The 12,193-nt window shown below is 37.4% G+C and overlaps 2 protein-coding genes across 2 annotated transcripts; both read right to left on the bottom strand.

The window, feature by feature from the left end:
• Nucleotides 1-514: 514 nt before the first annotated feature.
• LOC149010007 (UPF0481 protein At3g47200-like) lies at nt 515-2,303 on the bottom strand. Its single transcript, XM_089161890.1, has one exon. The coding sequence runs from the start codon at nt 2,152-2,154 to the stop codon at nt 751-753; it is 1,404 nt and encodes a 467-aa protein (XP_089018016.1). The 5' UTR covers nt 2,155-2,303; the 3' UTR covers nt 515-750.
• A 7,675-nt stretch (nt 2,304-9,978) lies between these two features.
• LOC149010006 (flavonoid 3',5'-hydroxylase 1-like) lies at nt 9,979-12,076 on the bottom strand. The gene is made up of 2 exons (XM_089161889.1): nt 11,081-12,076; nt 9,979-10,848 (listed from the first exon to the last, which is right to left on the bottom strand). The coding sequence occupies exons 1-2, from the start codon at nt 11,972-11,974 to the stop codon at nt 10,216-10,218; spliced, it is 1,527 nt and encodes a 508-aa protein (XP_089018015.1). The 5' UTR covers nt 11,975-12,076; the 3' UTR covers nt 9,979-10,215.
• Between the last annotated feature and the right edge of the window lie 117 nt (nt 12,077-12,193).

The raw sequence follows: 12,193 nt of genomic DNA, 5'->3' as shown, positions 1-12,193 counted from the left end.
ATGGTACAAAATGGGATGGAGGAGGTGTTTAAAATGAGTTCTGAGGAATTTTCCTAGAATGATTGGAAACCCAAGGGCATTTGAATGGTTCTATGGCGGGTCAAATTGTTGATTGGGATTTTTTTTTTTTGGGTAGAAATTGATTTTATTAGTTGAACAGGATAGATTCGCATCGTGCATCAGTAATGCCAACACCACGTATTGTGGGTTTCGTGAGGGTGCAGGATTGTAATTCATTCACATCCTTCCATTACATACTTAGGAGTGATTTATTTTTATACTCTTATTAGTGCTCAAAAGTAAGCCCTCCTCCTATATATGATGTAAAAATATAAAAGAAGCACAATCCACTATCGCGCTAAACTCCACAATGTTACCTAGAAAGAAGTTTGGCCACTGGATTCTTTAGCGCAACAAAATTCTCTAATTTTGTTTTTTAGCCAAAATTACTTACGTGCTAGCACATCGCTCTTGCGGTAATTTAAGTCTTCTACGAAAACCTTTTCCGTGACCAAGAAAGTTTCTTTTTGTTTAACAGATTAAACATATCTTCCATTTTTTTTCCCTTGAGAAGCTTAATTTGACCCAAAAACCACAAAAAAAAATCTCTGGATTGTCAGTGATCCATGACTTTTCAGCCACGTCAGTTATAATAAATCCTGAGGATTAAATTTAAGATTTATACATTAAATGTCATTTAATACATAATTTTTAATTAATCTTACCAAAAAAAAAATTAATCTGAAGTAATCAATTTCCTTTATTCTTATCGAAGACGATAGGATAAGCAGAATAGAAGGTCTGGATCATAGTGAGGATAAGGAGAACAACTGCAGCTACAGCTGAGATGAAGGACCATGGTGTATCAAAGTATGTGTGCTTAAAGCTCGCCCACTGAACATGCATCCCATTACTGTAATAGTGGTTTATTTCATCAAACAAACAGGAGAGGTAAGATCTGTCGGTGTCAAAAGCTGTTTCTCTGCCCAGATTATTCAAGAGTCGAGCAATATCACCTTCTGTGCCAAAGTAATTCTTTATGATGTTTGCATCACAAAGAAACTCCACATCCTTGTAGGTGTTGATGAGACAATCCATTAAGGTGGCGTAAGAGGTAATGTGACTGGAACAATGTCTACAGCATTGCTCGTAAGTCATGGAGTTTGCCAAGAAAGAGCTTGTGAAGTCATCAATGGTGATGGTTGGCATTTCAAGAACTCCATTCCTGAATTTCACGTCAAGAAAATTGTTGCCTTTCCCTTGCTTGAAGGTGATCCCTGCAACACGAAGCTTGGTAACTGTTTCGACCACATGGGTTGTGGGTTTTCCTTTCCGTGGTTCTTCTGGAGCCAGCTCTGTGAAGGTGGATCTGAGCAAGTCAAGCAGATGTTTTGGTTGGTAGTTTTGGAACCTCTGAATCACTTCAGGAGGTCTCTCAAGAGTAGCATAGTTGAAGAAGCTCAAAGCCAAAACAGCCAAGGAAGGAGAACAAACACCTGTGTTGTGGTCTTCTTCTTCTTCTGGCATTTTTGATAGATCGAATAAGGATTGAAGGACAAAGAAGGGGAGTTGATTCTCAAGCTTAAGGAAATCCCTTGACAGAAAACTGAAAAGCCAAACCGTAGATAAGATTGGATCATCTGGGTCTGGAGTTACCAAATTCCCAACAATACGAAAGATCTCAATGATGAAGCAGCCATCAAGCACCACCATCTCTGCAAACTCATCTGAGTCAAGTGAAATGGTTTCTGAGTAACACGCTCTTGTCCTTTCCTCTAATCTCTTTGCTTCTCTCATATAATCTTCCAAACTAAGACCTTTGGATTGAGTGCGAGAAAGAAGAGAACCAAGAAAGCGCCATTTGTGCTCTTCGATCATTTTCAGGTGAGATTTTCCACGGTGGTAGGGGCCGATGGAAAGGACGTGAGGTTCATAAACTCGTCCATGCATGTCTATAAACCTCTGAGGGACTCTGAAGATGGAACAGGAACTCCAGCCGGCAGAGATCTTCAATAATTTTGGTGGTTCTGAGATCCGTTGCTGCATAGTAGCTAATTGATTCTCATTTAAATCATAGTCACTTATCTTGATAACATGATTATGCTTGGCTTCTTCTTCTTCTTCTGAGTTCATTTCTCCCAATTTCTTATCCATCTCAAGAGCTTCTTCTTCTTCTTTGCAATTATTACACCCTTGTCTATAGGTCTTCCTCCTGTGCAGATGTTGAATGGTAGGTGATGAGAGGAGATAATCATAGAAAGCATATTCTTTTATAACCAAACGAAAGAGATAATGTTTGATGAATTTGTCAAACTAAAACGTTTTTTATGGCCCTCTGAAATTGACCAACATGATCCAAGAAAAGACACCCTCTTGAGTTTGGAAAGCTTGGACATATGAGGAGCCGGGCACAGGCCAGACTCCCAGAGAAAGACGTAAAAGAAGAAAATTTTCTTACTCAAAAAAATAATAATAATAAATTATGCATTACAGACCTTAGTTGTCTACTTGTCTTTAAAAAAAGGAAAAAAACAACAATAAATAATGGTTTTGCTTCTTCTCATTGTTTGACCCAAGATCATTGGTCTTAAAGCTTGAAATTTTGCTGTTTTAAATTTTACTTTATAAATATAAAACTATTTTTTGGGGGTTTAGGTTATAAACATAAAACATTTTGTCTACCAAAAACTAAAGATAAAATTTTTAGTATATACCCCTTGGATTTACAAATTAGTTTATTTACATTGCCTGAGATTTGTTTTTATTAGGTTTATACACCTTTTGGTCTATATTATGAATACCACTCAACATCTATTGTGTTTTCAGGATTTTCATATTTTTTTTTTAATTCTTAAACATTTTTCAGTTTTCAAAGAAAAAAGAAGAAGAAGAAGGGATGGTGAACACAATGCCACCAATTTCTAATTTTTCTCAATTTTAAATAGATTTTGTATTGATAAATATGTCAATTTCTATTTAAAACTATCCACGTTAGGCATATGAATTGGCTTGTGATGAGAATAATTCCAAGGGTATAAATATAATGATTTACAAACCCAATAAATGTATTTATTATTTACTTTTAAATTTTGTTATCAAAAATCAATTTATTCAGGATGAATATAACAAACATATAGATGTAAGATGTAATTGGTTGAATTTGCATCATCATCAATGGTCTGAAAACTAGTCGTCCATCAACTTTGAAAAGTATTACTTGAAGATGAACCTCCCATATCTTTGTAGCTGTGCCTAATTGTCACTGAAAAAATAAAGAATATTGACTTGAGAGCTTTTAAGCTTATAGATTGATTTTCAACCCCCAACTCTCAAACTGCCTTAAACCGCCATAAAAATAAATAAAATTAAAAATTTAAAAAAATAATAAAAAAGAACAAAAAGAAACAAAGAATTACATGAAGGAGATGTCATATAATGTCACAAGTATTAGACCCATGAGGAGGGGTGAAGAGAAGCTACACCTTCTTGTTGATCAACTTTGAAGATCGTTGACCAGTCATTCTACCCTAAACCGCCATAAAATAAATAAATAAATAAATAACAATAATGTCTGCACAGACTCACAAGTATTCGACTCATGAGGAGAGGTGAAGAGAAGCTATCACCTTCTTGTTGACCAAGTTTGGAGTCTAGAACTGAAGATAAAATAAAAATTAAAAAAGAAAGCAATAAGAATGTCACAAGTATTGAACTCATGAAGAGAAGAACCCTGCTACCTTCTTGTTGATGGAGTTTGAACTGAAAATCGTTGACCAGTCACTTGGTACTCGGTAGGTCTTATTCATGACCATTTCCAAATTCTCCAAGTGTTCCTCTATAAATTGCCAAAAGCAAGAAGCAAATCAGAAAACCCACCAAACGTAAAGGAAGCACTTCATAGCAAGCAAACTCTTTAACTGTTCTTCCATCAGCAAGTACAGACAAGAAGATCTAGCAGAACAAAAAGTTCAAAGTTAGGGTTTCTTGTTCGCTCTCACAAGTTACAAGAAGGCATGTCGATGCAATACCAAGGTCGGGAAAGGATGTTGGAGCAGCCCCAGTTCCCTCCTTCTTCTTCCTCCCCAACATGCAACACAGCTTATGTTTACATTATCAGTTCACCTTCTGATGCAGCTGATGGGCCAAAAGCAAAAGAGATGAAGGAAACCATTAATAAGAAGCTCATGGCAGATTTCGACTTCCATTTGGAAGATGACCAAGTACCTGTTGCTCAGCCTTGGCCGGAATCTAAGTCTACCTTCGCCGCCGATAAGCCTTCTACATCCTCAGCAGCAGCAGCAGCAGCAGCAGAAGAGGAAGACGACGACATAGATGAGCAGCTGAAAGCAATAGTGGAATCTTTAAGGGATCTGTATAGGGAAAGCCACGAATTAGTCAAAAAGATATTTTCCAGATACCTACGAAAAAAGGAGGACCAAACGGATCCCAAGAGAAAAGCTGTTCTTGAGTTGGGAAATAAGAGAATCTCCAGAATCTTAAAGCAGACCAAAGATAAGCAGATGAAGGGTGGGATGTTGCAGAGGAGCTTGAGCGTAGGTTCACCTCGAACCCCTCTTGGGCGCTTCAAAATAAAGACTTTTGATCTTAGAGGAACCGGTGGAGGGGAGACACAGGATGTTAAGGGATCTGCAGAGGGTTCTTAATTAGAGCTCACCAAAAACTAAAACGATCCAAATCAATATTGCAAGCAGGGTATATATATACACATGTATGGATATTCAATTTAAGGGTTTTGTATTATTCATTCATTCTTTCCAATTATTTATCAATGGATTAAAAGGGTTACGCCGGTGCAGAAAGCTTCAATTAAGCATTGTCCGGGGGAGTTTTTCATTAATGTATTATTGAATGTTTTACATCTCATCTGTATCAAAATATTTCTTTCTATATATAGGGATTTTTTTTTTGCGGGGGAGGGGGGGGGGGCAATCTCCTTTTTTTGTATGCTCTCAGTGTAGTTGTATGTGTGTAAAATGTTAAAAAAAAAATTGTTGAGGAATCTGCACAAACACTTGAAAGATTGTTGTAATCACGATATTTCGTAAGAGCTGAAATGTATTCGAGGTATTTTTTTTAGACACCCAGAATTCGTGTAACAAGGGTTCCAAATGTGTCTGCACCCCAAGATCAATTAGCACAAACCTTTAAGGTTGCACCCTAAAAAGGTTATTTAAGGATAATCAGATTATGTTCACTACTTACAGAATAACAACAATGAGGGGGAGAGATAAAGAGGAAGAGGAAATTCAGTGTAAAATATGAACTTGAAAATGGGTTTATATAGAACTCTAAAGGCTATGGTTGAAAGGATAAGTTCACATCCCTTTGTGAGGGTACTTATTCAACTCAATTCACTACATGAAGGTATTTATTCAGCTAACCTCCCTAAGGGAAAATGTCTCTCTAATGTCATATCCACACTTTCACCCAACAATAGGCTTTCCGAATTAAGGCCCATGACAAAATGAGCTTTTTGGATCAAGGCCTATGACCCACGACCAACGTCTCCAAGTTCCAAGTCATATAAAATTATTAATATTAATTAATATATAGTTATATAACTATGGTTAGGTCACACCAGTGATTTGTCTCCATTCCTACTTTATGGGAACATGAAATTTGGCACAATAAAGAATCGCTACCTACCAATGCTTGATTTCTGATTCTCTAACCTTCTTCAAATCATGAGCAACCCACTTCTTTCCAATCCTAACCATTTCAGAATCCCAAGCTTCTTTTAAAATATGAGTTGCCCAATTTTTACTTCCCTTTCTTGTAGGGTGGTTTTTCCAGGAATCAATGTTTTCAGTAGTGGTTTAAGCAGTGTGAAGATAAAAAGATAGGTGAAGAGATTTTCTCTTACCCATCTATGTGGTTGATAACAATATAGTATTAAGGGTATTTTAGTTATATCATATGTATTAAATAATCTGAGAATCCTTCCGGTTTGAAATTAGAAAATACTTAAATGGTGAAAGATGGTCTTAATTTGATTAGAACCCAAACGCAATATATTGCGCTAAGTGTATCCAACATTAGTTTATGTTCTACTAAAAGAACCCACACACAAAAAAACTAAAAAATATGTAAAATACTTTGATTTTTTGGCCAAATAAACAATTACATTAAGCTCTCCAGACTCAAACCATAGTCATCCCTAATGACCTCAAATCAGGGTATTTTAAATTGGTTGTTTTTGAATATAACAAAAGGAGAGAAATGTAAAATGTCAATTTTTTTTTAAATTAAACATAACTTTGATCAATCATATCGTAGGGCCCAAACAAAACTTACACCCAACAGAAAGTCAAAGATAGAACTTTGAAACGTAGTTGTGGAAAAATACATGAACGCACGCATAGATCCAAGATAGAATTTGTAACAAAGCACTAGTTGTGTTATTTCTTAATCCCATGCGTAACTGCAAACAAAGATGTTTTATGGAAAGAATAAATGGTGTGTTCATCGTTGATCCATTTAAAAAGTACTGACTTTTGACAGGTAATCCCTCACTTAGAAGAGCCTCCAAAAGAATATTTTTCATTTTCCAGAACAAACCTCACCATTTGTGGATGAGTTTGGGAATGAAAATTGCTTGAATGCTTTGCAATTGTGCCAACACCAGCAGCAAACGGTCGAGATCTTGATCTCAACCGTCTGTTTCTCAAAAGTGTAAACAGTATTGGAAGAAATAGACAACTGGGTTTAAATAGAAATTGTCCGTTAGTGTCTTTAAATAATTGCTCAATTGACAATCAACAATGGTTCATAGTCAAAGGTCAGGTTCAACTCTCCTAGTGATCATATACGTAACAGCCATCACTCTCAATATATATATAAGATCACCTACTTTTGAAAAAGAAAAAAAAATTGGAAATTGTCGATTAGCGGAAGGTATAAATTTCCATTGATCTTCAGGATTGAGATCATCTATATCAGATGAATAAGCAATACCTGTAAAGAATCCATGTTTTTGTAAGACTTGGAGTTTCTTTACAATTTGAGTTTGGGCCCATAAATAGTTGTAGTTTAGGGTTTCTAAGTGTATATATATATTCTCTTGTAATAAAAAATTGAATATAATGAAAAATCTAATGCTGGACGTAGCCTCACATTCAGGTGAACTAGGGTAAAATTCATGTCTCTTTCTTCCTTGTTTTATATTCGATTGTGTGTGTCATTGATCGCTCTAATCCTAACAATTAAGAACTCTTTAACAATTTCTCATTTATCTACTCTTCTCTTTTCTCTCGGTTATCACAGTTCTTAGATGATTTTTCTACCGTTCTTCCACAAGTGATCTCTTTCCTCTTTCTTCTTTTTCTTCTATACATGGTTGGAGTGATATAAGGAGTGCAACCATGCAACACGTGTCAATAGTTCGATCTAGGTGATTTTAACTTGAACTTAACGGTTTTGAATTGAAAACATCACAAATATATACCATTAACAAAATCTTTGAAGTCATTCCTCGTTGCCTCTTTAGACTTGTTGAACCATGAAAGCAGGGGAGATTGGTAGTTGATGAGGGGGGGTCTTGCTTAGGTGTTGCGTAGCACTGTGCAGCGTATAGTCGAGTTCGATCTCGACCGTCTATTAGTACAAGTGTAGAAAACAATTTTTGCAAACCGAACGGTTAAAGTCAAAATCTCGACTTTTGTTTCGATCTTTATAGTACACTGAGCGATGTTAGGCATTTAATCCACAACGCCCAAACAATTTCTAAGAGATAAATAGAGCAGCAAGTTTTCCCTTCACGATTTATAGAGGGACGGCCGCCACTAGGAATTAGGTGAAGTGGATTAATATTCTCAATTATGTTTTAGCCATTAATTAATTGGAATTAATAATGTATAATTGCATTGGCCTAACTACGGGCGCACTACTCATCTTTTTTTTTTACATTAAAAAAAAAACTTAATTATTATTTTTCTTGAGCTCAGTGCAGACAAGTGATGGCCACGTTGTCAGACCTAGTTTCTTAAAAAAAAACAAAAAACATAAATGATTCAAACTAACATTCAATTTTAGTGGGTGGGGTAGTTAGAAACTAACATTCAACTCAAGAAATCTTTCTCTTTTTTTTTTTTTTTTTTTTTTTTTTTTTTGTAGAAACTCAAGAAATCAATTTCCACTAAATCTTAATGATGTCTTGATGAAATTGTTCAAGGAGAATTATTGCTGCCTCACTCACAATAGTCAGTACAGAATGAATCAATTTGGGTGTTTTCCCACAGCCGAGTAAATTTTACTTCTCACCTCAGGGAATCCCAGTGACTTTTTCTAATTTTCTCATTCATTGGTTTAACATGTAATTAAAATGATGAAAGGATTTTTGCCTGAAATGACGTGTCACCTATGCATGTTGCTAATATGGGATCTAAGCCCTCAAAAAAATGATAAAAAGAATATAAGGAGAGTAAAAGTACAAATATTTTTTCATGTAATCTTACTATTTTACTTGCATGACTGTGAGCTTACCCATATAATTATGTAGAGACCACAGGTAGTAATGGATATTGTTTGTTTTAAAGGAATACTTTTTGTGATTAAGAAAGCAATTCGGCTTTAATGCTGTGTAATTAATATATAGCATTAAATTGTACATAAAGCTTGCTTTGTTTCTTGGGGAAGACAAGATGATTTGGGGATATACCAATAATGGTACTTTCTCAATAAAATCAGCATATCATATGTTATGTGATTTGAGAGATATGGAAATTTCACACTTTAGTGTTGCTGAGCTTCAACAGATGCAAGTTCCTAAGGAAATATGAAGTCGTTTGGAATGTAAATTCCTCCCAAACTCCAAACTTTCATTTGGAGGGCTCTCTCGGTGGTTTGCTCTGCTGTGTTTAAGAAGGATTGCTGATGATGTGCTGTCCTAGATGTGGTGTGGTGGGTGTTGATATTCTTTTATTGTTTATAGTGTGTTTGGCTCTCCCCTCTTGGGTTAAGTTCCTACTTATGTCTCTTTGGGTTTTATTAGATTGGAGTGTTGGGAGGTAAAAGAGTTAGATTTTGTTTGCTTCTTTGTTGGGAGTTTGGGCGATAGGTTTTTTGAAGGAAATTTTCTGGCGTATGTTAGGCTTTAAAAGAGTCAGGTTTTGAGGTTTGAGTGGTTGAGGTGGGTGATTTGGTGTGTGAGTTCAACCTATCTTGGAGCCTCCCCTGGAGTTATGAAGTAATTCAGATGTGCCTAGAAACAGAGGAGGTTTGGGTTATATTTTGAGAGATCACAGGGAGTTTTTATGTGGGTCTTGTTTACTCCTTTTCTAACCTTTGGGGAGAGTTTAGGATTCGTGAGGCTTTCTAGATGAGCTGGAAGGGGTTTGATATATAATGGTGGAAGTGATTGTCAACAGTTGATCAATGCTCTTAATTTAAAGTCACTACTTCTGTTGATATTTTGAATATTGTAGGGATATCATCCACCTTTCTTCTTATTTTATGGATTGTAGTTTTACTTTGTTCTGGGGATGAACTGTTGCTATTCTCTAGTGGGAAGGCGTTACTTAAGGGAGGACTAACTGGAAATTCCACTACTTGGTTGTTGGATCTTTGTAATTCGACACCTTGTCATTTCCCTGTTCTTGAAATGAATGTTGGTTTACAAAAAAAAAAAAAAAAAAAAAAAAAAAAAACCCCCCCCCCTTTTGGGTTGGAACTTTTACAACTAAGTTTTACGCATTAATTGCACAGATCTCAAGCAATTTCCTTAAGAAAATAATGTTTTTAATCAGGCTTACAGATGCAAAGAACAAAACTATTATATTGAAAATTTGCAAAGATACTTTTTAAGTAAGTCTCAGAAAAATAGATTTTAAAAATGGACTGACAGACTTGACTTTTTAATTAGTTTAGGGTTCCACCATCCCACCAGAAAGAAATTAAGTAAGAAAATTCATCAGACGTCTTTCTCTCTTGATAAAACAAACAAACAGACTCTTCTGGAAGTATCTAAAGACTTTCTTATTAAAAGTTGACAATAAAGAAGGGGTGAAGCAGGTGAACACCATTAAAATAGAAATAGAAACAGTAACAGAAACAGTAAAGAAAAGAAAGCTTAAGGGAAATTTCAGAACTGTAACAGAAAGCTAGCGAGCTTCAGATCGAAACCCTTAACCCCTTAACGATTCCTTATAGCTATGTAGGAATCTTCCCAGGGCTCTTCACGTAAGAATCTAAAACCCATCAAGCTGCATAAGCAGTAGTTGCCAACCTAGGAGTCACCATGGCGGCCAGTGGCACAGCCTTCTGCAAAGCCAACCCAAATGCTTCATCCATGTTCAGTTGATCAGACCCACCTGGAACCTTCCAATCAAAAGCATGCACAAGAGTTCCCAAAATATATTCCACCAAAACAATTCCCATTCTAGTTCCTGCACAGATCCTTCTCCCAGCTCCAAATGGAATCAACTCGAAATCATTCCCACGAGGATCAATCTTAGCATTCCTTCCACTCAAGAATCTCTCTGGTGTGAAATCTAATGGGTTATCCCACACGTTAGGGTCTCTTCCTATACCCCATATGTTAACACTGAGCCTTGTGTTTTTAGGTATGTAGTAACCATTCACCATACAAGCTTCAGTGGAAATTCTTGGGAGGTTTAATGGTGTTGATGGGTGTTTTCTGAAGGTTTCTTTGCAGATAGCTTGAAGATATGGAAGCTTTGCTATGTCGGATTCTTCAAGACGGCGGTTCCGGCCGATCACTTCGTCCATCTCTGCGTGGGCCTTTCGAAGGATTGATGGGTTCTTGATCATCTCTGCTAGTGCCCACTCGATTATGCTCGATGATGTATCGGTTCCAGCTGAAAACAGGTTCTGTAACAGAAAGAAGAAAAAAAAAAGAAATATATCAGAACTCGGCCGATTCACTTAATTAATTGCGCTCGACCGTGTGTCCTTAACCCTTCCAAGCTACAGGTAATGAGGTAACTTGTACTTTTGACTGAGTCATAAGAGACTCGGTGAGTGAAAGAATAGTTCAAATTCTGAAAATTAAGTATAAAATGAACAGACCCAGAAAGCAGAAATGTCAATATTTTGGCATTACCAGTAGGAGAGCTTTAATGTTGACGTCGGTGAGCCTCTCGCCTTCTGAGTTTTCCCGATTCGCGAAGATCACATCAAGAAAATCGGGTTTCCCCTTACGTTCATGAGCAGTTGCTTGGTGCTGCTTAATCATCTTTGAAATGAGAGCATCCCATTTCTTATGAAGCTTCTTCATGCCTCCTTCAATTCCCTGTAAATCCATCCATGCAATTGAAGGTATGAAATCACCAATATTGAATAACCCAGCAGACGTCATGAGCTCAACAACCATTTCCTTGAACTCGTTCGACTCCTCTCCCTTCGTAGCAAAAACTCGGCGACTCAACATGATTTGTCCAATCATGTTAGCCATAGCATAAGTCAACATATCAGGCACAACAACGGTTTCACCACGACGAGTCGACTCACACATGGCTCTTGTCATGTGACCGAGTTCAGCAGAACGCACAACAGCCCATTCTTCCAAAGCCTTGCCGCCGAGCATGTGGAGGTTGCTGAGCTTCCGGAGCAGCTTCCAACGCGGGCCGTATTCGGCGAAGACCATGTCTTGCGCGTCATAGGCGAGGTGGGTGGCGCCGGCGTTGGGTGGGCGGTTGGAGAAGTTGAGGTCGAGTGTTTTAAGAAAGGCACGAGCGGCGTCCGGCGTAGACGCAACCGCCATGCCACAGGTGCCCATCTTAAGGTACATGACAGGGCCATGTTTCTGGGCAAGATCAAATAAGGCAACATGAGGCATTTTGCCGAGCAGTGGGAGAGCACCAATGACTGGCCAGCCTTTTGGGCCTGGAGGGAGACGGCGAGGTTTGAAGATGATGCTACGAACAACATATTGGGTGATGAAGAAGAGGATTGTAGCTGCAAATAGCTCACGCAGAAGAACCACGTCGAGCACCATTGTAACAAAATCGAGCTTTTTTCTTCTTTTCTTTTCTTTTTAAGTGCACCCGTGGAAGAGAGCACTAGCTAGTGAAGTGATTGATGACTTCAGGAACTGATAGCAGACTAACTTATAAGAAAGCACCTTAAGCTTCTTCTGTTGGTCACGGTGTTAGTTGTCACCAAAGAAAACAAAAGGGAATGGTTAAGTCACGTGGGAATCCTCAACTACCACTCT

This window comes from Hakea prostrata, chromosome 7 (genome assembly GCF_041222555.1).
Source record: "Hakea prostrata isolate BN-2017 chromosome 7, UWA_Hpros_2, whole genome shotgun sequence".
NCBI lineage: Eukaryota > Viridiplantae > Streptophyta > Magnoliopsida > Proteales > Proteaceae > Hakea > Hakea prostrata.
This window is presented reverse-complemented; position numbering and strand designations above follow the sequence as displayed.

Excerpts from the sequence above, each read along its gene's own strand:
- LOC149010007 (XM_089161890.1), bottom strand. The coding sequence starts at position 2,154 with ATGGATAAGAAATTGGGAGAAATGAACTCAGAAGAAGAAGAAGAAGCC.
- LOC149010006 (XM_089161889.1), bottom strand. The coding sequence starts at position 11,974 with ATGGTGCTCGACGTGGTTCTTCTGCGTGAGCTATTTGCAGCTACAATC. Across the intron at positions 10,849-11,080 it reads ACATTAAAGCTCTCCTACTG|AACCTGTTTTCAGCTGGAAC; the intron begins GTAATGCCAAAA and ends TTTCTGTTACAG.